The sequence below is a fragment of the Anopheles bellator genome, chromosome 2 (assembly GCF_943735745.2).
Source record: "Anopheles bellator chromosome 2, idAnoBellAS_SP24_06.2, whole genome shotgun sequence".
Taxonomy (NCBI): Eukaryota; Metazoa; Arthropoda; class Insecta; order Diptera; family Culicidae; genus Anopheles; species Anopheles bellator.
The window spans coordinates 18,107,116-18,132,384 of record NC_071286.1 but is presented as its reverse complement, the minus strand read 5'-3'; the positions used below and the strand labels follow the sequence as shown (position 1 = coordinate 18,132,384).

The 25,269-nt window shown below is 49.1% G+C and overlaps 1 protein-coding gene across 1 annotated transcript in view; it reads right to left on the bottom strand.

The window, feature by feature from the left end:
• Window positions 1-1,237: 1,237 nt before the first annotated feature.
• The window catches only part of LOC131207122 (collagen alpha chain CG42342), an 83,056-nt gene continuing 59,024 nt past the window's right edge, over window positions 1,238-25,269 (bottom strand). Inside the window, exons 7-16 of the mRNA XM_058199731.1 lie at window positions 24,643-24,711; window positions 19,584-19,763; window positions 19,423-19,528; window positions 19,258-19,346; window positions 12,693-13,040; window positions 12,414-12,626; window positions 12,287-12,349; window positions 3,617-3,697; window positions 2,503-2,703; window positions 1,238-2,420 (exon numbers count right to left, since the gene is read on the bottom strand). Of these exons, the coding sequence (XP_058055714.1) occupies window positions 2,262-2,420; window positions 2,503-2,703; window positions 3,617-3,697; window positions 12,287-12,349; window positions 12,414-12,626; window positions 12,693-13,040; window positions 19,258-19,346; window positions 19,423-19,528; window positions 19,584-19,763; window positions 24,643-24,711 (1,509 nt within the window). The 3' untranslated portion in view covers window positions 1,238-2,261. The remainder of the gene's footprint in view (window positions 2,421-2,502; window positions 2,704-3,616; window positions 3,698-12,286; window positions 12,350-12,413; window positions 12,627-12,692; window positions 13,041-19,257; window positions 19,347-19,422; window positions 19,529-19,583; window positions 19,764-24,642; window positions 24,712-25,269) is intronic.

The following is a 25,269-nucleotide window of genomic DNA, read 5'->3' as shown; positions in this document are numbered from 1 at the left end:
GACGAAATCCGGTTTGCCGCCTGGCGATTGCTGCGGACCGGAAATTGGCAGTATCTCTTCTGTGCCGTTCGGCGTCCTGGCGTAATTGGTGGGTTTGGAACGACATTCCACGTTCCCGATCATTTCGCCCCGATACTCTCCTTCGCCGGTGCGGCTCTCTCTCGCGTGCGGCCCCGGCCGACGATGATGAACCGCCGTGTAGCAGCTCCTGTTGCAGCTTCTGCAGCACGGCGCAAGAGTCATAATTATAAGCAGCATTTGGTGGAATGGTCGCTCGCCGGTGTACACGCCTTTACCGGGCGACCACCATTATCCGGAGCCATTCGCGGGCGATGGCGCTCGGCGACACGACACCGCTCTCGAAGTGCCCAGCCGTAATTTAGCTGCGTACCGCTGCGATGTGACCGGTTGATGGGTTTTGGTTGAGCCCCGAAAAAGTGGCCCCGAAGCCAAATTGCCGTCATCATGGAAACCTCTAAATGAGCATCAATTCTTTGGGGGGAAGACTGTAGCGTTGACTAACGGAGAGCAACATTACGCCATTTAAGAGGAGAAAGAGAATGGCGCAAACTAAGAAGTTCATTGAGTCGCCCGGAGACTGTTCACGGGACCTGGGACGTTAGGCAAAGAGTTGTACTGTCACTTGGAATATCTTCATCCGGGCTGAAGCGGATATACCAATGGGGCTAGATATCACATCCCAAATGAGTCATTAAGCTTATTTGGAAGGTACCGATGATAGAACGGATTCGATAGAACAATTTCATGCTGCGCGCACACTAAAAACGAAAGTTGAACCGATTCAGCGTATGATTGAACAACCGATTGAAGCAAAACGGATTGCATACATTTTGGCGTTTAACCACACGTCTGCAACTTTTCGAATGTGAAATTTTTCAAATGGAGATTACCGAGCTTACCGAGTTTGAATCTACAACTTAATAGTCAAAACTGGTTAAAAATTAACAACGAATAGAATGTTCGTGCTAATTGAACATTATTATGTTGATTGTATACTATGGAAATAAGGGAGGTTATTTCTACTGTCCATTTAGTAATTCGTTTTAAATTTCCCTTGCCCGGTATCGGGTTTCTCGGTTTGTGCAAATATCGGTATCGCGAAATGATCAATAAAACAGGTATTGTAAGTTGTTTATAATAATTGATAATGATTTTATTTGTCACTCGCTTACACTTACAAAATGGGGGTTTGTCAGGTGAAAAAGATACTCTCGAACGACCCGAACGGAAAGAAGTCCCGGGCGGGCACGCGAGAGAAAGGATCAGTCAGATGGAAGTAATAACACGTGTAAAAATACTGAACTATCCATAAATGGTGGCCACCGAAAACGTATGGTTCTGAAATGCAAATATTTATCGACGTCGAACAGTAACAATGCGTCCCACGGTTCAGTGCTGTGTAAACAAATGCTACTGGCCGTCCTGGTGGCATTAGGTGCGAAATTGAGCCAACAAGATGGTTTCGGGGGGAAAAAATGTTTTATGTCTACAAAAGGGCATATCGCTAACGTCACTCATCCATAATTAAAATTAATGCTAAACGATTCCCTGCCAGCGGCCATTCTCAGCTGGCGCAAGCCCTCACTATCGAATACTTTTCCGGTACTATTAATTACTGATCGTGTCGATGATGTCAGCCGATAAGGATATGGCATAATCGTTGCGCTTTGCTGCACTGGCCAAAAGGAATGGCAGCCGGAACTACAATGAATCAAAACCATCCGCCTGGCAGAATGGCACATAAATTATGCAACGACATTAAAAATCTGATACGGATTTTGTAGCTTACGTTAATTTACATCTATCATTGCGTGCGTGCCACAGCGCCATTCGAGGGTGTGTGATTGGCAATTTATTTAATTTTCGCCGTTTCTCGGCTTGTCGCTTTCCGGCGCTCCGGCGATTGCAATTCAAATGACAAGCTCCAGAGCTCTCATTTGAATTCGTCATACGTAGCGCGAGGACCCCTTGGGGTCACCAGTGGAAATAAATTAATCAACGCAAAGCAAATAATAGCGTTACAGGTTCGGACACGCAGCCGCCATGACGGGAAAAAAGGGAAACAAACGGACCAAAACGGACAACAGACCAAAACCAAACAACAACAACCTGTCGAAAGGATTGACCGACAAAATGCGATCGGTGCGATGCACTTTAACACCCCCGTGACTAAGGACGTTGGTAAAGCTTTTCGGCTGGTCGGAACCTTTTTTTGACGGAAAGGGGACAGGCGGACGACTTCAGTTTCCGTTCTCATTTTCCGCGTACTCCTCCTCGTAGTCCTCGGTTTCCGGTGCCCCGTCGTCCTCCTCTTCGACGTATTCGCTCTCATTCTCCGTCCCCGTCACATCCGGCAGATAGTCTTTGTGCGGTGGCGATGGCAGAATCGGTTCCTGGTACTGAGCAGGGTGAGATTTAAGTAAAGCGCGGAGCGAAAGGTGAAAATGGCGCCTAAAAGTATGCAATCGCCCTGCAGCTTACCACTTTCGGAGCGCGCCAGCCACATCCTGGCAGCGGCAGGCCATCCATGCCGAGGGGACACGGAGCGTCGAGTCCGGGCACACCCTGGTCCCCCTTGTCTCCTCGGTCCCCTTTGCGGCCCCGCTTACCGATCGGTCCCGGGTCTCCTTTGCCACCTTTCTCGCCGCGAGGTCCTTCCTGGCCCGGAATACCGTCGGTTCCCTGGAGGGGGGGGATAGAAAGGCACAGCCCGCGCGAAAGCCGGCTAGAAATGGCTTCAGACCATTTATGGCAGCGGATGCGAACGAAGCGGAAGCGAAAATGGACGCGAAATCAGAGCCTTCGGACATGTGGCAAGTACACGCAATAAATGGCAAACAAGGACAACGACGAACCGGATGCTTGGAGCACAACCTGATGGATGGATGGATGCTTTCGATTGTTGCTTTCTTCTCCCCCTGTCGGAACTTCTTCCAATGTGTGTGTTTGTGAGTTTATTTACAAAACTTTTTAATGAGCGCGCACGAGACAAAGTACAAGGACCGTCGCTTCGCGGATTCCGTTTTCCAGCTCGCAAATAACACGCACGCAACAGTCGCGAAAACTCGTGACAGTATGTAACATTCACTTGGGCCAGGAACGAGCAGCATTACAATTTAATATCCTGTTTCTCAAAGCGTATTACTGTACGCCCGCCGGGGGGCCATAAAATGATGTTGCGAAAAGAAATAAGGAATACAAAAACGCTTCGTACAATTCTGCGTCATGCTCGAGGTCTCCACCGGTTGGAGGGGCTGAAGGTTCGATTTCATCCTACAAAAATCGGTCACAGCGGAGCGGAGGATGCGAAGGTTGCGGGGGCATGCACGTTTCACAATCAGCAAACGGAGCACGGTCTGGGCGGTGCACTTTTAAGGATTAATGAGCGAAGGGATTATGAGTGCTTTGCATGCTGGCCCAACAATGCACTTTGTTTGTGGGGATGATGCGCAACATGCGTCCCGGTGGAGGAGTATTAAAATATCGGAGTCTGGACAGGACCGCTGGATGGTAATGGGTGGCGGTTTGTCATGTGTGGCTAGTCGAATGGCTTCCGCTCGTTGCAAACGTGGCTGAGACATGTGAGCATATTTACGGGCAGCCCCGGATCGCCTCGTTCACCCTTGATGCCGGTTTCGCCCTGGGCTCCCTTCATTCCGTCCAGCCCGGGTGGTCCCTTCAAAGAAAGAAACGTTGCGGATATCACACGAAATTAAATAAGAAAAGTAGGACAATTAGCATCTGTTCTGAGTATCGCAGCAACAACGAGTTAGTCACCGGAAACCGATTCCGCGCGCAAGCATTCGTCAGGATTCGTCAGTGGCTTCGTCCTTAGAAAGTAATCTCTACCAAGTTTAGTTCAACATTATGCCAAACGACATGGTTGGTTAGATTTGTGTTAGTCAAAATGTTTAAAACAATCTAATGAACTGATATTTATTCAAGATGGCATGAAAAGAAATACAATGACTCTGCCAACTTGCGTGAGTAAATAAGAAGTTTCTGTTTCAGATTCCCATGAAGAATGGTTTAAAGGGCGAAAGAAGCGAGCTGAACGTGCCACGGTTTCGAATAGTTGTACAAGTTTGATGAAATGTGATGGATGAAAAAACTCCGCCAATGACGTGGTACTTAAGGGTACCTCCAACGGTACTCGCCATAACACTAAAAAGTTTACATCCTTAATTACAACAACTTTCCGGTTCGTTTGTGGGACCCACGATGTTTTCTCCGGACCGCGCGGCAGTGGTAAATGCCACAGAAAAGCGTCAGGTGAGCGCTGTTGATAAAATTGGCCACAGAACCCCAGAAGGTAGGAAGCAACAAAGGGACAGAAAGCAGAAAAGAGTGCCACTTTTGTGGACTTGCTGTTTGGTGGTCGAACTTGCTCAAATATTTTTCATCCTTAATGGTTTTTAGTAATTACCAGGAGCTGGGTGCGACGCAAAGTTTAATCGACTAAGAGGTACAGACTTCTTGTTTCAATCAGAAATTTTACATTTAAAATCTACAGTGCACTCACTTGAGGTCAATCGTACTACCTGAAGAAAGTTCAAAATTCGACATCAAATATAAAGTATGTTCTATTAAACTCCCATAAGAAAGGGCAGATCCTACCACAAGTGGAACGTTCTTATCAGGCGCATAAAAACATTCTGCTTTTAACTGAAGCTTAAGAATTTTCCGTTAAATTTTTATACCAAGCAAACTAACGCCCCGCCACATTTAGGATGCCCCATTGGCCCCATTAAAACAGCAAGTAGAGCGAAGCGGCGCACATTACAAATTCAGTGCTCGGCTGGCAAAGCCGAAACTCGCGTTAAATTGTTCAACCAAACGTTGGCTGGCGGAATTCGCGCGAATTCCGACGCGGCAAAAGTCGTGGGCCCTTTTTTCCGTCGGCCGGTCAGTGTGTTGCCACACGTACGTACACCGTAAGCGGATCGCACGGGCCGAAACCGGAACCGGAATTTCGGGACCGTTTCCGAACCGAAAATCGAACCGAATGTTCAGTCGAGCGGCAGGACGCGTATTCCGGTCGGAAGTGGCTTGCGGTGTGTATGTGACCGAGGCGGCAGCACTGGCAACATTTGTATCCTCTCTTTCTATCTCTCTATCTCTCGGTCACTCACTCTCTCTGCCTGGCGAGCGACCGCCGCGTGCGCTTTAAAATTCCATTTCATTTCATTAATTATATAATTTCAATTAAATGAGTTAGCAAAAAGCCCGGTGCCTCCACATTGCCGGGGCCAAGCGGGACGCAGGTTGGGCTGGGAAATTAGTGAAATGAAGTCGATTGAAACCCGGTGCCGCTTTTCAAACGAGAGAGAGAGCGAGAGGACTCCGAGGGCTCGGGATGCGGCAGGATGCCACAGGTCCTTGGTGCTGCCATTATAATTAAACTCGCCCGGAAGCGCGTTCGACGAGCGATACAAACGAATCGGAGAGGTGCCCCTTGGAAGTGGTGCGGTTTCGGTTGTTCCCTCCTGTAAACTTATTGTTAGATTAGTGGGGACATTTGCACTCTGTCCCACTGCGCTACGTATTTTGTGCCCATTATTGCAACAATCAGCAACAAAGCCCTGGGCCGGGAGCCACAATTTTCGTCCTTCATGCAGCTTTAATACCGTTGCAGATTATTGCGGGCCACCGTAATCAACCATATTATTTGTGTTTTGTTCTTGTCAGTTCACGCGCGTGTGTGTTTCGGTGTTTGTTTAAATGGTTTTAATGAAGCATCTCCTTGAGGGCATCCTTCCTGTTTTTTATACAGCGGTCGTGTCTCGGGTTTTACGAACCAAGACTCAATGCGCCGCTGGGCGTGTTGGACGATGAAAAGTGTGTTGTTGATGGGCGTAAAGTAAATAGAGAAAAGGTAACGCAGCCGTGGGTGACTCTCTGAAGGTTGTCATTTTTTCGAATCCTCCTCGAAAAACCTCGTTTTTTTCGAAGAAAGATTTTCTCTGCCAAATAGGATAGAGAGGGTTTCGGTAGGTTTCCCAAAAAGGTAATCTTGGAGGGTACTTGAGAGCCGGAAAATGAAACGTAAGCTGATAAAAGGAGGATCATTCGATGTGTTAAGCATTGTTGAGTTATTTGAAATTGCAATTAATTTGGATCAAATCCATTCCGGGTATCGAAAATCAAAAATGCTCCCTTAGCTGATACGATGTGGGTTAGAAGAAGAAAAGTTCTCTTTGTATGAAACAGTTGTTTCGCTTATCCAATTAAATTAAAAATTGTTGAGGGACCACTAAACCTATTTCTGGCTGTTGGGATTATTTCGATCTATTCTATATTTTTAAATATTCCGAAAGTGTCCATTCCATTTATGGAAATTTTTGAGTCTGTGCGATGAATTCAAAGTGCATTCCATGAAAGTGAAATTAGGTATAGTCACGTGTGTCAAAGTGTCTAAACTAGTTTTTAAAAGGATGTTAGCGATAAATCATTCCAGCAAAACAATACAAGTACTGATAGTGAGAACTAATGTAGTTATGATTAGGTCCTGAGCATGCGAATTCTTTTCCCGAGCAATCGTTAAAACAATATATTTCCAATTATTGTCATGTTCGAATAGTTTAACTCGTGATTGAAAACTTGTGGTTGCCTTCAGCAAAACGCTCGTTTCAATGAGCAGAAACGCACTCAAAAAGGATTCAGACACTACAGACCAAACATTAAACCCGGCGGTTTCTCCCGGACCCTGCCTGAGACTCTGTTGACTGTGCAACATTTGCACGAATCGGATTTTGCACCGAGACTTTCAGTGCGCAAATAGAGTAAATTGATATTGATGCATTTCCTTCCGGTGAATGGCGTTCCTCGGATAAAGCGAAGGACAAAGTACAGCAGATGCAAAAAAGGTGTATGTGTGTGTGTTGGAGATTGAAAACTATGTAAAGTTAGTGGAAGGAAAAAGCCATTTTCACCATCGCATTTTATTACACGGTGCCAAAGCGTTCCGGTTCCACGGCATTATCTCAAGTGTTTGAGCGGGGATCGTGCGATGGATCTTCCGAGAAGCAATCGGAAAACGCAATCGAAGCCGTTTTGCGGTTCTGCGGCCGGCTCGAAGGATGAGCCGGAGGCTGACGAGTCTCCTGCTCCTTGGCGCCTGCCTCCCTCGCCCTGGGCACGAAGAAAGTAAATTTAATTTGATTTTCAATTGATCTTTTGCAATTGATTGCAAGTCTCAAGTGCTGCGGAGATGGCAAAAAGTATCGCATCAACAGGCGTTTATGAGCCCTGGCGGGGGGCCGGATATCCGAGAGGCAGGCGCAAGGCGGAGTGAGAGTGAGAAAGTGACGGGAATTACATTTGAATATTGCGCGGCCCACCCTCGTTTGGGGATTGGAATCTTTTCAGCTCAGGCACCGTAAAACCAGATAAAATATTTAATTTGTCCCATGTCCCCGTGCGATTGAATTCGGGGTACGGCAGCGGGTGGCATTGTTTCCTATCGATCGTGATTCGTTTTAAATTTAGAGAGAAGGAATAATTCAACGCATAACGATGTGTGTAGTACATCAATGTAATCTACGAAATTCGATCCTTGAATTGATTTAATTCTTCAAATGATATGCAATGCACTGCATGCCGGGAGAGGAGAAATTTTTGGATTGTTTTCGCACTAAATATCTAGACGATGATAATGTATTAGATTTCATTTGTATTCGATTGCGATGGAGACTAAAATTAATGATAAAACCATGATTTTGCTTTAGATTGTGAAATGAAATTCGATAAGAAGCGATCACAAATAGGCTATGATTTGAACAATGTTCAAACACGTCTATGAGAGGCTAAGAGTCTAGCAAATGCCTTTGAATTCTGCAGTAAAGAGAACAGAAAGCTGCGTGGAAGGAAGTTAGTGGACAAATGAATAATATATGCGTGGCTCTGCCATGGTTCTCTCCACAAAAATCGATAGCTTTATTTGAATGGTTCAGATCTCATTCCATGTCATGCACTAACTTAAAGAAGAACGATGCTTTCGGTTCAAAAGCATAACTGGTTCGAAACTCGGCGTTCGCATTCCGCAGTTTATGCTATCGTTCCACACAAAACAAGCATCATTTTTTGTTCTCAAAAATGCACCCAATCCGTTGCACAAAAATAATGAACACGAACACGTTACCACCATGCAGCTGCAGGCTGTTGTTATTGAGCTTTTTGTTTCTCTTGCCGCAACTCTATTATCCAGTTTCCTTTTTATTGTTTGGTAATTCACTTACTTTATAATGATAATTTTGCTTCGTTTCTTTCCCTCTTCGCATTTTCGCGGCGCGTTTCTTCGACCGTTAGTTTCTGTTTTGTGTTACGTTTTGGCATCAAATTGAGTCAAACGGGCCACGTGTCGTTGTGATCCTTTCTCTTTTGTTTTGATAACTTCTGCACTCTGTTCGAAATCGAAATGATGTTCGTTTGCTTTTCAATGTTTTTTGCTCGCGTCTCACGTTTGAATGTTTGCTTTCGTCTTTATGGCATTGTGTCTGCTATGTACATACAGTTGTGTAATATAAAAAAAGTTTCCATTTTCCACTTGTTTTCTGTGATGCTGTTTCGATAAAGGGACCGGTTGCTCTCCGTTTCTAGATTGAAGTCTTTATCTGCTGAAAACAGAATGCCTCAAAGTAGTTACCGCTCAGTTTACTGATTTGTGGCTCTAAATTACTTCCCCAGTGTTGGGCACGGCACGTTACGCAATCGGCTTGCATTGCACGTGTGCGGGCGAATTCCGGCGGTCATCGGGTCACACTGAAGTCCGTGCCCGGCTCCATACACCGGGAATGTCCACACACAAGCTTAATTACTATTTTATACAATTCCACCCTGGCGTTAGTCGTCGAGCCACCCGAAGGACTCGTCGACTCGCTCCGGATTCTGCTCCCCATTCGCCTGTTCCAGTGTCCACACCTCAGATACTTGGCACCATTGACCCACTGTCCACTGGAGGAGTGGTACATTATCGTGTGGCCTTGCCGGACACGCTGGACTTTTTCCCTGCCATTCCATCTGCCGATTGCTATCGTTTCAATCCATTCGCCATCTATTGACCAAAATCGGATTTATTCCGGTCCGGTCGGTATCGTATCGCGCCGGGCGCTGGTCGACTTTTATGGCCAATCGATTCAAAAATTGGCCATTGGCGTAACGAGCGAAGCCTGGTCAGCCCAGGATATGCGGGCCGGAAGCTTCAAATCCGGCAATCGCGGGTGTCCGGCACGCACCCGGCACCGCGCAGCCAATTATTTACGATTGACCGAGGTCGAAGCCAATTATGGCCGACATATGTTTGCCAGCGCCGTTCAGCCGAATCGAACCGAAGCGGCGAAACTCGATCACGAAAAATCATTAGCCGACAGGGGCGAAAATTCGAGCGGCGCCCTTCTTGGGACCGGGCGTTGTAAGCCGATCGATATCGTCGTTGAAACCCGGAACCAAATTTATGATGATAACACACTGCAGATCGGGCCGACTGTTTCGTGCTGCCCGGCCCGGCCACGTTCTGGCGTCCGGGTATTTGCCTTTCCCTGGCCACGTCTCATTATACATTTTCTACACAGCGGGGTTCCACATCGTGGCGCTCACCGGAAAGCCCTCGCCGAGCCATTCCGTCAAATGCGGCTGCAGCGGTATTAAATATTGAACCACGTCCTCCGTCCGCTACTTGCTACGCCAAACGGTTCGCGTTTCGCCCCAAACGTCGATTCAAATATTTATTAGCTTTCGACAGCGGGCGAACTAGCTGCTGCCGACATCTGCGGCAGCCGACTTTATCTGGTCAGTGCGCTCCCGACCCGATATCGGATCCTCCGAGGGCTTCCAGCGCTCCAGTACCATCTCCGGCACGCCCGGCACAGCTTCCTCCGGACGTTGGGATCAACCCGACTGGAAACTCAATGAAATCTCTGACCACCACCTCGACGTCCTTACCGTCTTCTCCGGAGAAGAGCTTCTTCGTTCGCCCGGTCGCCAGTTGTGGTTGCCGTTTTTTTTCGAATAACGAGCACCAAGAAGCTCGGTGTCTCGGCCGTCGTGGATTTCAACGGACGCATCGAAGAAGCTGTGGAACGACGAGCGGGGAACTCTTTAAACTTTAATCAGCATGCCCGAGGGCTGGGAGATCCCCTCAGAGGTCCTGTGGCTGGCGGAAGGATTTTCGGTGAAGCTTATGCATTCGACATGGGTTCGCCCCGGAACCGTCGTGCACCTGCAACCTTCTCTCGGGTGCGCCCGGAAGTGATACATACGGACCGCCTGGACTTTGTTTTGCGACTGTCGGGGGTGTTCGCAAACGACGCCACCGAGTACCATCGATAATAACATTTCTGTAACACATGTGCGGAGCTCAGCGCAGGGCTCCAGCTGCTCCGAATGGCTCCGGATGATGGAAGACCCCGAAAATCAAACGTTAAATCGATAGCCGAATCGTGCAGTCGGTCGGTACTTCACAACAGGTGCTCGTGGCATTTAAGGGTGGCACGGGCGGGAACGGCACGGCACGGATCCTGCCCCGTGCGACCCCGTGAGGGCTTTAAACGGAATGTCCGAATGTGTCACCCACTGTCGGAGTCGCCGACAGCCGCCGATTGATTGACTGACGTAAGGGTCGGCATTTTTTCTCCGTCACTCACGTAACTGTCATCGCTCGTGCTCGTCGATCTTTGGCCCGGGTTGTCTGGGTTGAGTGATCCACTTTCTCGACGCCTGCCCTTCGACGACCTCCGGTTTCTATGTTGCGGTATGCTTCTTTTTTCAATTTGATCCTAGCTAATGAATTTCTACCAGTTTCTTCTGTCTATTGACGTTTCCTTCCTTTCGCCCTCTCGTTCCTCAGGCCATCAGGAGCTATCCGCCAAACGGGGCGAATAAAAACGTGGAATCGGTAACATCGGTTTTTGGGCGCCGTTTTTTGTCTACTCTCCACCGGTCTCTCTTCACATCGGACCCTTATAAATGTAATATTCAACAACGCCTCGGCACACTCGACTCAGCACACCGAAGAAGGAATGCACCGGAACGCCCGAGATTGCTATCCGGGGAGTGACAGGGTGACAGAGTGCGAAAGGTACACGGATCTGGGGCCGCACAGAGGAGACGATGCACTAGTATACCGGTGACACGCGGGGGACTTTGGGTTTTGTTTTCGATAGGTTAGAGCATTCGCGTGTAAGCTAAGTATAAGAGAGTTGAAAAGTAGAGATAGAGCCTAGGGGCTACTAGTATTAAGTGGCGCGCGCTTTAAGTGGTTTAAGTGTTACTGGTTGGCTCTCGTTCCGGAGCCGGAAGAAGATATGTATGTTATAAGTTCCGCTTTTCGTTGCTGGTATGTTTGATGATCTTTTTGGTATCGGTTGTCTGTGTGGGTGCTGTGGAGGTTTCATATACTTTCTCTCAGTTTCAAACTGGCCTATCCTAATGGAGGGATCTCGATGCGTGAGAAGACGAGCAATCAACGGATATTTGGCGTGCTGGTGGATCAGCCGTGGGGGGTGCTATCGATATTCACAAACACGCGCGGAAGGAAGCATACACCGAACTCACCGCGGCCGCCATATAGAAAACACTATCAACAACTGGCACTGGCAACAACCACACAATATGGACACAATGGGAAAGAAACCAAAGAATCGTTACGACCATCGCAACACACGTCTCCGTTAACCTCTACCTAATGGGCGGCCACCGTCGCGTGTGCCATAATTTTATGTAAACATTTATAAAAAATACTACAATTACTTTCTCTTCTCTTCGAGCGCGGATTCTCTGCCGTCGTCCCCGCTGGTGAGCGTAGCTGTTGAGGGGAACTGAAACTCTACACGAAACACTTATGGCCTTATCTCGTCACTAACTAGGGCACGAACGCGCGCTGGTACTTTAAATTAAATTAGTCAATCAAATCCATTCCCATCTCCGGGACAACCTGCTCCGGGCGATTAGGGGACCGAGAAGATCACCCCGACGTGAACGTTCGTGGGATAGATGAGTGAGTGGGGATCAAACCAAACCTACTTCCTAGACAGGGGGGGCCAGCCGTAAACCGTTTGTTCCGCTGTTAAGGTGTGTCAGCGCGTTAGAGAAGCCGTATTAATACTCCCAGACCTGTGTAGAAGACCAGAGATGTGGGATCCGGGATCAAGAAAAGAAACCGAGTGTTAGTGCCGACCACTGCACGGCGGATCCTCTGTTAGAAGCTTCTAGGTTAATGAATTTGCAATTTGAGCCAACTTAGCCGATCGAACACAGATTGGGCACTTACCGGGTGGCCTGGTTTGCCGATCGGGCCGACTGGTCCAGAATCTCCCCTGATGCCCATCGGACCCTGGAAGGAAAGGGAAAGCGCTAAGGATGTCGGATCCGGCTAGGACGCTCCGTGCCATGCTTACCGGTAAACCCATGGGTCCGTATTCGCCCTTCTGTCCCTTTTCGCCGCGCTCTCCCTTCTTGCCGTCGTAGCCCCGAGGGCCTGGTGGACCGGTGTGTCCGAGGGGTCCCGGTGGACCGGGTGGTCCCGGCGGTCCGTACACCATGTCGCGGTACGGTTCGTCAGCCATACCTTCCTGCCCATGGTCCTGTCGTCGGCGCATTTTCCGGAACTTCTGGGAAGCATCGAAGCGCCAATCAAAAAGGGAGTCCCCGACTCTGTAAGCCATCCCAGTACTTACCGCGTCACCTCGGTCTCCTTTGTCCCCCTTCACACCTGGATAGCCCGGTGGGCCCGGTAGACCCGGGGGTCCCATCAGCCCCGGTGGGCCAATGTCTCCCGGGTCGCCCTTCTCGCCCGGAGGTCCCTGATAGCCGGGAAGACCCGGCGGACCTTCGATGCCCGGTTCACCGGGCATTCCATCCAGACCACGGGGGCCCAGCGATCCTGGTGCACCGACCTCCCCGGAATCACCCTTATGGCCGGGGGTTCCGTCGCGCCCGGGCGGTCCCGGAGGTCCGGCCGGTCCGACCGGACCACGGAACTGCAGCAGCGTGGCCTCATCGTAATCGTCGTCCTTTCCGGGGCCCTAGAGCGGTTGCGGTGTGGCGAAAAATAAGACGAAACGATGACTAACGGATCGTAGACGGAAGCGCACGATCGGAACCGGATTCGGAATGAGTCCGAGGGTTCCACAAATTGCACCCGTTGGCGTGGCCGGCAACGTTTTAAAACTAACAAAAAAACACGTAACTACTCTACTTTGGGAGTTGTAAATTGTGAGAAACAGAAAGCCACACCAAAAACAGCAAAAGCTACCTACGCCATAATGCGGCGCACGAAGAAAGAAATCTACGGGTAAAGCCTTTTAACAATCCACATCAACGGTGCAGATAAATATAAGCAAAGGGTGACAGGAAATGCAAAATTAATTCCATCGCCCACGGCCATCTGGGGTGCCGTGTGGAGCTCGGCCAATCCGTTCCTTATGCCAACGCTGGCGCATCCCCGCGGCACTTTATTTGCTCCCTGGAAACGATTGGTCTCGGGGATTACGCGGCTGCTCCTGGGTGTGCAATAAATTGCAGGGGTGTGCAATGGGTGTGCAATAAATTGCAACAAAAAATTGCATCAATAACAAATGGGATTGGGAACGAAGCACAACAAGCAAAGCTTACCAAACGAAATTGGTAAATAAAAATTACAATATGAAACGGAACAGTTACAAAGAACAGTCATACGTAGAGCATGAATTCCTGAGGTACATAGGAAAAAAAATGCAACAACCAAACAAACTAGGGTATTCAATTGGGTCGGAGCTTCGAGTTTGTAACGTTTAATTTTTTTTGTTATGTTGGTAAGCTCTTCATATGAATGATTTTCATATGATTTTGGAAGGTTTAAAAGCAAAGGCAATTTATGAACGAATGTTCAAACTGTATAAGGACTCTTCGCCTTCAATTAGTATATTAAATATACGTGGTCGTACAAGCCTTCAAGACGATCCACGTTAAAGAGGCCACAGACACAACATCGTAGAAAAATTACAGTAGGTCGTATTGGAAAATCGTCGAATGACTGAAAAAGGCTGAATAATAAAGTGTATTTGAAACCACAAAAATGTGTTTTTCTTATCGAGGCACCGAACTTTCTGAACACCCCAGTACGAAGTGAATAAATTAATCAAATGTACAGATGGACCAAAAATGAAACCCACCATAAAGGACCGCACATTATTAGAAACGCACAAGTCGTTTCACAAACGCATACGTATCTCCACGGGACGTACAATTTATCACATCGTGCAAAAGATCATTTATCATTCCCTAGGCGAAAACGGTACTTTGGATAAGTCATACAGAAAATCCACACGGCCTGACGGTGTGACGGTTTGGCAAGTGATTGGGAACATTGTCGCTAAAAGAAAACACAGGGATATTGCGCCGAAGGATTGCTCTCCGTTTGGCACACACTGTGGACACCCTCGAAGGTGCCACCAAAATCTCGCATTAGCGCCTGACACCACGCACCCATCCGGACCCGTCTCTGCGAAGACGGCGGCAGCTGTGCGGAACTGCATACTTGTTGTGGAGCGAAAATAACTTTCCAACAAAACGCGCGACACCGGCGCTGACAATTCGTGTCGCCGGCGCCGTTTTCCCGGGCCCGCGCCATGTTTTCTTGCCCTGGCTGGCTGGTGACAACATTTCATTCTGGGCGGCCACCGAAGTGCTGTTTGTTTCGGCGCTCGTTGACAGGAAATTGCTCCCAGAGCATCAACATCGCCCGGCCTGGCCCGACTCTCCTGATGGGTGCTGTTGCTGTCGTTGCGTGCCATGTGCGCCATAAGCTGCCGGGCCCGGCGAATGATCGTGTAATGTGTGCGAAAGGTGCCGGTGGTGGACATCGGTGCTTGGTTTCTTGCTTCTGGGCGTGTTGACTCGCACTTACCTTAGTGGTTTTCGGTTTAGTATATTATGCTCCGGGCACTGCGGCTTCCCCCGTGTGGGAAGTTAGAACAGGTGTGTGTTGTGTGGTGCATTTGGCACCGTGCGTTACTGGCTAGTGAGGCGGATTAAAAAAAGCGGAACTACGACGACTAAAGCGTGTACGAAATAAAACTTCAGCTACTCCGCGGCACGAACTCGAACTTGATGCTTTAGTTCACGAGAGCTACGTAGTTGAATTAATCTGGTCTTTAAAAGCTTCATGCAAAATTACTACTTAAATCTTGAAAGTCTTAAAGTGATCGAAAATACGCTAATAATGATCTAAAATTTACTTCGTGAATCTGAAGAGCTTTTAATGCAAATAATACAACGATTTTAAAACGGAAAGATCAACCAAAAATTCGCTACGCAACCAAAACCTGTCGAAAGCATTTAACACAATCCCCCAGAGCATGCAATTCACTAACTACAGGCACCCCTTCGATGGCCAGACTGCCACAAATAGAAACGTGCGTGCCCGAAAGTGCACATTAGGGGCCAGCGGGCTCGGCCGGCATCGGTTTGTGGAAATCAAACGTTTAACCAACACTTTGTCGAAATGCTGGTGAACCCCCAAAACCGATATCATCCGACCCGAAGGAGCGAGCGAGCGAGCGAGCGGAGACAGCAAATCGAGCGAAAAACTGCGGAAAGGTTGTGGCCAACGTGGCGCTTTTCCGGAACCCGGGGGTTCGACTTTCCCGATGCCGTCGCGGTTTCCCCCGCTCGGGGCGGGATGGGAAATGCGAAAAATTGAATAAATCATAGCCGGTGGGGAAATTTATCGTCCCGCTCGCTCTCCAGGCGCATCGCACACTCCGGGCACCATATTGTCCGTTGTGGTAATTTATGTTCGTTTGTGTACGGCGATCGGCGCGTGCCCGCAGCCGATGGAGCGAAAATTGGTGAAACACTGTCGATAACATAAATCGAGCCAAGGCTTCGACGTGGCGCACGGCTTATGCGCCTTTCCATATGCCGGCGATTCCCGATCCCGTTGGTGGTTTTGCGGATTGGCGGATCCTCATTGTTATCTTCGCCAGCACGCGCCTTGGTGCTTGGTTCTACGCACTTTAACACAATGTAAACAGGCGCTTTGCTGCGCATTTTACAATTTACACGACCAGCAAAAAAACATGTGACCTGCACAACAATGTTCGCAGCAGTAATCAAATGTACGCAAACACGGAATCGATTACGGATCGCCACACGCGAGATACGTTTTTCTGTTCCGCTCAGCGGTCGGAGCTTTGTTTTTTCTGACCTCGATTTTAAACTAATTTGAAATGGAGTTTGTTTTTAATTTCCAGTCAGACCAGCGGACTCTTCACGGTGTATGGCGCTATCAATTTGACTGGCGAACCCATTCGGCTGCATAATTGCATTCTGTTAGGCCCATTTTGGCGCTGCAAGAGCGGAAAGTCAAAGCTTCGGCCGGCCTTGTGCAATCATGAAAAGGCGCATCATGAAGGTGGTACGCCCTCCACATCGCCCACCGTGCGCCCGGTTCGTTATGCTCATTGAATGACCGATGGTGGGTCGAATTTGGAAATTCGCGCAATCGTGGTTTCGGGCGACGCGGGCCCCGCCGGTCTCTCTAATTTCACTAACCTCACAATTATTGGTTCTCCAGTGGCCGGTTGAATGGGCATTTTATAGTTCGGTTCCCCAATTGGGCGAACCAATGGGGGCGAGTGAGGGATTTAATGGCGTTTGTTCTTCCCGCCGGAACCGGTCAACCGTCAACTACGGAGCCGGTTTACGGTCCATTGGTTCATATTTTCGATTCTCGAACCCGCTTGTTTGGGTGTCCTATGTGGAAAGCTGACTTTACTCTGTCCGAACACACACGCTTCTTGGTTTTAATTAATATCGACTCGCCAAACAATCGAACTGTCGAAGCTAGGGATTCGGTGCAAAAAAATCAAACATGATGATTTGAGTGATGTTTTCGGGAAATTAGACAATAGTTTGGCCGCCTGCGGGTGCATAATGTTGATATTCGAAACCCCGTTTCGCTCGTGGCTGTATGGGTGTATCATATTTCACATAAAAGCTGCCCATGTTGGACCCCAGAGCGGAACATGAGCCCATAAAATGCTAAAGTGAATCAGCCTTCGGCGAGTGGACCAAATCAAAATCGGAACACCCGGAAAGCCTACACTAAGTGCAAGCCGGCTGGCAAAATAAATACGGAATGTGACTGAGCTCCGATAGTACGGAACGAACGTCTAATTTATGAAAAGCGAGGGACATCGAACACTTCACAATGGCCTTGCACAGTAGGAGAACAGGACACTATTTTGGCATAACTTATCAAACAAGGTATTTTTGTGTGTTTTTTGCATTATTTGTTTCACATTTTTCGGCTTTTCTAAGCTATTTGAATGTAATTTGTTTTAAACAGAAATGTTGGTGTAACTACGAGACGGACTCCGAGAAAATACGTAAACTTAAAAAAAAATGAAAAGATGGTTATGTCTGGTGTTACAACTAAGTTAATAATAAAATAATATAAGCAAAATATTGCTTCCATGAGGGATTTTCGTTTAATGTCCATAATCGGAAATATTTGTTTTGAAAGGACTCCTTTAATACTATTTTTTGAAAGAACTACTAATTGTTACTGTATCCTAAAAACAATATCCTAAAACAATCTATCAATAACCTTTCTTTACCTATTTTAAGTCGCATGGTCTAGATTGTTGGCCAACATCACATCTGGGGCCCATAGTGCACTTTTATGAGCAGAGAAAAGTACCAGGACTCCGCGTACGATCCGAAACACTCCGATTCGTACATTTTGCGCTAACGATATTTCACCGAAAACGGTTACAACACACGCGCCTTAGTGTCCGGCGGGCATCCGGACGAGTTCAAACCGGCCCTCCGGTAGTGCCAGCATCAACCCGAACATGGTGTGCTTATTTGTTCCGAGTTATGTCGGGCTCCCACGGCACGGCCACCACGGTTTGCCAAGAGTTTGCGAGAAGGTAGACTTGCGGATAACGATGTGCGCGACATCAGCGGACGATGTTTCTCGCGAATCGTTTCTCCGGCGGGTGCAATGACGAAGAGAAGATGCATTAATGATGTATGCGATGCGCGTGGCCCTGGACGATGCTGCTGTTGGCGAAATCCACGTCCACGGTTAGGATGTGATTCGGTTCGGGACGGGACACGCTTCATGACAAATATTAGTGATGGGTTTGCGATAGCGATATGGAATGCATTCGGGGAACGGGCAATCGATCGCTGTCTACGGCGAGTAACGACGAATGCAGCGGATTAAGCGTGCGAAGAAAATGTAGTTCATACTGAAGGATGACCTAGTACGACTTGAGAGCTACATCTCTTGACCTGCACCCGGTGGCCGTTAGTCCCGCCGCGCGTTCTCTACACTGTCTCCCCGAGAATCCAATTAAATTAAATACAATTTTTATTGCCATCGAATCCACCGCTCCATTTCTGATTCCGTCACCCAAAAAAAAACGGGCCGGTCGCAGCCAAACGGTAAATTTCATAAAATCGGTCTCTCGATCGGTGATTTTCGTGTTTGCTCTCACTCGTCCGGCAGATCGTTTTCTTTTTCGGCTTTGTTGGTCACGCGACACATATTGGTCACCGCTTTTTCGTTGTTAACGGAGCCGCCGCTAGGCGCCAATTTTTTGTTTGTCATTTATGGTGAACGGCTCTCGGAGGGCTCAAACCTCAGAAGGCGAGAGGCCAGAAAAAAGCGAACCGAGTGTTGGCCGGTATCAGATTTATCTCTTTTATCTCGTCCGGCGTTTTATGTGTGTAATCTTTATTTTGTGAGTGTGCTCGGTTTTGACGGAAGCCAGATGCGCTTTTTTCCTTTTTACGATTTTACGATGGCTTCCGTTCGTTGTGGCAATCAACGAACGCGGGACCTCGGATGGTCCCGGATCACAGAATAAATATAAAAAACGAGGCAGGGAACACATGCAAAAACCAAACGACCCAAAACAAACAACAAAGCAACACAAGGCAATGTGCGGAAAGCAATTTCACCGCCCTCGCCGTGCGTGTTAGTGGCGCATGCATGTCCTGCAGGGCGGAGGACAACAATCGAACGGTCAACGTGGTTAGTGCGAACACAGATGCAAAAGGTGCAATTCACGAGGCCCTCATTCCGATCATCGCGCTGATTGGTTTCGATTTTTTTGGGGTTGCGATTTTGACAATCAGTCTGGGCTGGGCAAAACCTCGTCAAGTCCTGCGTAGTGGGTTCAGTGTCGTCGTCGTCGTCGTGTCACGTCGTTCGGATTGTGCTTGGGACTCGAACGGATCACTTACCCGTTTGCCTCGCTTTCCGCGCGGTCCTTTCTCGCCTTGCGGTCCCGGAGGTCCTTCCGGTCCTAGATCACCCTTCTCACCCGGTGGCCCTGGTGACGAAAGGAATTGAAACATATATTAGTGTGACACGAGATGTGAAGATTTGAATCGATTGATTCGGCTTACCAGGCGGTCCCGGGGGACCGGGCGGTCCTTCGATGATACCCGCCGGGAACTGATCGCCCTTGAAGTGTGTCGTTAGTCCGCGATCGCCTTTGTCACCTCGATCACCCTGCAATGTCGGGGCGTTAGCGTGTGACACTAATTGGCGCAGCTCGCGGTCTTACCTTCGTTCCCGCTAGGCCTGGCGTTCCGGGATTGCCGACCGGTCCCTTCTCGCCCGGTGGACCCGGTTCACCTTTCGCTCCCGGATCGCCCGGTGGCCCTGGCCGCCCGTCCAGACCGATGGCTCCGGTGGCCCCCGGCGGACCCGGTGGTCCCGGTGGTCCCGGTTCTCCGGGTTCACCCTGGAATTGCAGCACGACTCAAATTAGCATACCCTACAGAGCATACCCGGCGGAGGTTGTCCCGAGAGCGTGTCGAAACACTCTGGCGTGAAGGTGCCACTTCGGAGCGCCCTTCGAGCTGGTGGGGGTGGGGCGGGGACAGATGGATGGGGCTATCAGGTTGTCGTCGCACGCACGTCGTACAATTTGTTCAAGATGACAAAACGTCAACGGCACATCACACCGGACGACGACAAGTGTACCGAGCGCGCCCCGGTTGGTCGCCACGAGAGCATCACCTGTCATTTGTCCACTTGACACCGCACCGGTAGCGGTCGTCGGGTGCCTAGACGCTTGGCGCTTGTCAGGCCGGCAGATTCCAATCCTTTCGGGCGAGTCCCGAGCTTCATTTACGCTTATCATTCATCTTTGCGCGAGTGATGCCATCCATCCATCTGTCCCACGTAGGGCCGAAGGGCCAGTTGAAGGATTCACGTCCCAGACACGGCCGGTTTTTTGCCGGTGCCTATCAATTACGCGTCGCAGCTCAACGGGGCCGCTCCGAGAGGGCTCTTCAAAGCTCCGTTCGGGTCCAACGGCTCCAACTTAAGATGCACGAACACGGCCCAACCATTAAGGTTGCACACGGTTTTGTTTGGGCCCTCCCGAGTGGTGGGCCCAAGCATGCGTCATTGTGCAGGCGAGGTGTTGAGCAATGAGGATGAAGTAATACGCAGGGCAAGGAGGCTGTCGGGTTAGACACACCCTGGTGGTGGCTGGCAGGTATCTAAATTGGATTCATGCAGGTGGAAAGCTGCTCAGGCACTACATTTCGTTTTTCCGGAAGTGGGAATTTCACACAGATTGCATGCATTTGAAGTTTTCAAAGCGTTACCGAATGCTCCACTTTCCGAGGTGATGAAGATTGAAATTCATGGACCAAGTACCCTTGAATGGGAACCACCCTGGCGATACTGTTGAGAAGCTACTTCAAACATTCCGCAACCAGAATAAAATCTACTAACGCCTGGTGAGGATCCTGACAAAGGCCCCGGTTCCGGAAAAGTTGCTATGTCTGACTGTCTTTCTGATGTTTTTCATTTGGAACACCCATGGCTTTAAGTTAATTAATTCGAGCATCAAAGATGAGTAATTTTAGCTTCCAATTCTTCAAACATAGCCAGTTTGCGAATGTCCATTTGTGGCTTCTATCTACCATACTCACTACTTTCCTGAATAATTGAACTTACTTTAAGAGCAGACATTTGGAAATTGCATTTCGGATAAAAGTAAACTTTACACGAGTATTCACAACAAAGATACGACATGAAAGCTAAACATAAGCCAGGACATTGCTCTTCTACTTGTCTTCTACTGCTTTTGGTGTAGAATGTCATTGAGTTCCAAGCGAAGCATTGCATGCATTTGGAAAAGAATCCAAAGTTTGATTACCGAAAGGAGTGCAAACCAAAAGGTAATGATTGGATGGGACATGATTGAATGGGTTCCCAAAATGCCGAGTACTGCAGACCATTTTCGAGGTGAAGCATAAAGACCCGAAGCAGTCCAACCCACGGTGTGCCCTATGGACCCCGTTCACGCAGGAAGCAAGCTGAGGGTCCTGTTTGAGGACCCGCAATGAGTGCGAGCAGTCGATGCAGCAGTCGATGAGGTCGAACCCAGTTTGCCAGTGCCACTTACCTTCAGCTGAATGATATTGGCAGCGGACACGTTATGACCCGCCGCTTGCAGGTCCTGCACCGCAACCCGTGCATACGAGGCAGACAGTGTGTGCATTTGTGTGTGCGCGCAGTGACGTTGTGCATTGTGTTGTGCAAAACCCATAAAAGTACCGGAAAAAAGTGTAAAACAAAATAGAGGGAAAACCATAATAACAGGACGGAAGGTAGAGAGAAGGCGACACATTGGGCGACTTTATTGGCGACGACGACCCGAACTCCTGAAATGTTGGGGAAAATTTACTTTCCACATTCCCCAGCGCTGCGGCGTGTGGCGTATAAATGTCAACTAATTTGCAGGCGTTGCAAACAAATTCTGGCGCCAATAGCCGAGCGAACCAGAACCAGTGGCGGAGGCCAGCGTCCGAGTGTCAAATTCAATATCCGCCGAGATATGTGACCCGGAGCGGCGGAAGGAAACGAGGGCTGGAAAACTTTGTCCGTTTACTCCGACAGCCGTCATCGTTTCGGTCGGAAAGTAGTTGCCTTCCCTGTGGTCGGTCACCTCCCGGGGAAAGGGCAAACTCAAACATTATCCGAGGTTTCCCCCGGCGTCCCGACTGTCCGGGAGTTCGGATGTGATGGAATGCGACCATGGCGGAGCAAGAAGGAACCCAACCCGGGGACACATGCGACAAAATAAATATATATTTTTCCCCATCCGGGCCGGGCAAACGGAGAAAAACTTAATAAAATATTGCTTTTAATTAAAAACATACAATAAAACAACGGCGCTCCGGTCAGTCCGTCCTCCGTCGGCCACTATGGGCCGAAGGTCGGACGGGCGCTGGACAACATGACACATGCCACATGCTCCGACAGGGGGCACACTGTTTTATTAAATCAGTAACGTCCTGGCCTGCTGGACAGCACTCGGTGCGCCCAAGACACCGAGACACACACCTCTCGGACCACACGAGGACGAGAGTTGCTGGTTTGTTGTTTCAAAATGTATCGATTCTCGGCCACTTCGGACGTCCCGGGGCGGGCCGTGCGGCGGAACTATTGCGGCGAGAGCAAGTAACATATTGTAGGAAATGGACGGTTTTCATTACTTTGTTGCCACCGTCGTTACCACTTTCCAGCTACTTTCTGGCGCCCCCTTGGAGGGCCTCACTAGGTAAATGCGCCAACCGTGCACCCGGCACACCTCGGAGGCGGTTCTTATCAACTCGGGTGAAGAGTCCCGCCGGGAACTCCCGGAAGAGCCGTTGGCCCGGCTTGAGTAGAAGTTATGGTTCGGAAGCTCCTCGGAAGCTTACACTTTTAACGAGATCGAGCCATGAAAGCTGCGACCCAGCCTGGGCTGGACGCGGGTTAACAACCATTGGTCTGGTGATTCTTTAATGTGGCTCCTGCTAAGCGTCCACCGCACAGTGGGTCGTCGAACGGCGATGCGGTCAAAAACTATGGACCATTTTGGGAAATATTGAAATCGGTGTGAAATGTTTATACTAAAAATTAAAGAAGCATACTACGAAGGTAAAAAGTATTAGGGTTTTTTAGAAAATCAAATTTGGAGGTCAATTCGCATTGGAATTTCATAATTTTTCAACAGTATGCGAACAAAACTTCTCCCTCACAGTGGATTGTACTTTTATGAATAACAATACGTTTTGCCAAAGTCTACGTTTGGGCAGTTCTACTCTACCTTTGTATCACACTGCGGAACTACTTAGCGAAAAACAAAACGAACAAGAAGAAATGAACAAAACCAAAGTTGAAAATAAGACAGATCGAATAAATTATAAATTGACAAGGCAGCTTGAATTGGACTTGAGGGGCACTGCTACATCTTCTTTTTTTATATTTATTAGCACAAGAGCCGAAAGAAACAGACTTGTTATTAAAGATGATGAAGAAATTTTGTGAATAAATTCAATGGTAATACAACCTTTGCAATGACATAATTGTAACTTACAATTATGATAAATACGAGGGATGATCAAAAAGTTTTGCGAAATCGAAATTTCTGCGGGCTCAGGATGTCCGATTTTCGATTTTTTGTGGCGCTAGGTTGCTACAAATGTCAGTAACTTATGGTAAAAAGTTTCCTCCATTTTGAGTAATCAGCCAATTTTTGACAACTGTTTTGCTTGGACGTGCTTTGGCTTATCGGCGATGCAGTCTTTATCTACATCGTATCGTAGCGAAAATTGAAAATCGCATTGCATTCGCAAAACATTTTGATCACCCCTCGTGATTGTCAAAAGGAACGCTAACAGGACATGATAAAAGCGAAACTAATTTCTGAATTGTTCATCCAAAACTAAATCTTGCCCAAAACAAGCAAAAATTTGGATTCGCCCAAAATGGTGGTTGAAAAAATTTTAGAGTAAATTTCTAAAGGATTCAGGTGGCTTGGGTTTGAAGTTCTTCATTAGTTTGTCCAAAATTAATCGCATGGATTTAATGATACTTTGACCACAGGCCACTCCCAGTGTGGAGAGCCGTGCAACACTGTGGACTTCTGCTTCCCAACTCACGGTTCTAACCTGCTGGCGCACCCAGCACACGCATTGGCCCCGTACGGTCCACAAGGCCCCCCCGGGGGGGACGGAAGATTTTAATAATAACAACCCAAAACCCCCAAAGGAAAGAAGCATGCTGCGGGAGCGGAAAGCTATCCGGTCGGTCCGGGTAAATAGAGCACGAGCTACGCGCGGGTTAGCGGGCAAAGCGGACAGCGGGGCAACACGTAATGGTGCAACACGGCAAAACGCAACAGGAAAGCGGCAAAAACGGCTACGTAAGGGGGAGCGTAAGGGTGTACCAGGCGGGCGGCCATACTACTGGCGGAACACCGCAAACGACTCCGGATCCGCCCGTTTTATCGGGGAACCGAGGGCGCGCGGCCCGATCGGGGGCCCGAGTTAATCCTCCAACCGCCCGAACCGATCCGCGCGGCCCGGAGTCGTGTGGCGGTGCCGGCTGTAACATGCGAAGTGGATTCCGCGCGGATTATCTGAGGGTGGACCCCGTCAGCCAACAAACAACCAGCTAATACACGACAACAACTACGGTGGACACACGCAGGGAGTGAGTGAGTGAGCGGGGAGGACAATCTACGGTGGTAAGGTGCGCGGTGGTTGGTGCACGCCCCCAGCCCGGGTGAAAGCGGAACGGAATCGGGAATCGGCAGAGTAGACCACCGCAAGTACCTTGACGGCCACTATCTCGGCGTAGCCCAGGGAGCCACCGCGCAGTGTCGTTACCGAGCGCTTTAATCCCTGCGACGCCGCGGGTCCCCGGTTCGGTGGTCCAGAAATGCGACGGATTTCCGACATCGTCCGCCGATGTCCGCAGTGCAGGAACCAACGGCGCGAGAGAACGTCATATAGGAAGCGACATAGGGGGCGGACATGCATGAAGTCATAATGAGATAAGAAAGAGAAAGAGAGAGAGAGATAGTGAGTTACAAAAAAGAAACGCTCGGAGTTATCGGCGTCAAGAAAGGCTAATTGAAGATCTCCACCGGAGAGCGACCCCTAAGGTCGACGTTCCCTGTCGGGTGGGTTCTGTCCAGGAAGTGGGTTGCTAGTCGCCGTGGTGGGAGCCCCCAGCCGCCGACGCCCCGACCTGAGAAAGGATGCAGCAATTTGCAGTTTAATTCTCCGTAAATGGCGCACGCTCGTTTGCTGTCCGCGTAGGTCACAGGAGCGGTGCGGTGTGGCCAGGGTGCAGACCAGATGCGGGGAACATGATGACAGGTGGGGGACACTGGGCGGAAACGCGGACGCTGCGTGTTTGGCAATCGGGTTCGGTGGAAGCTCTCACTGCTTATCAGA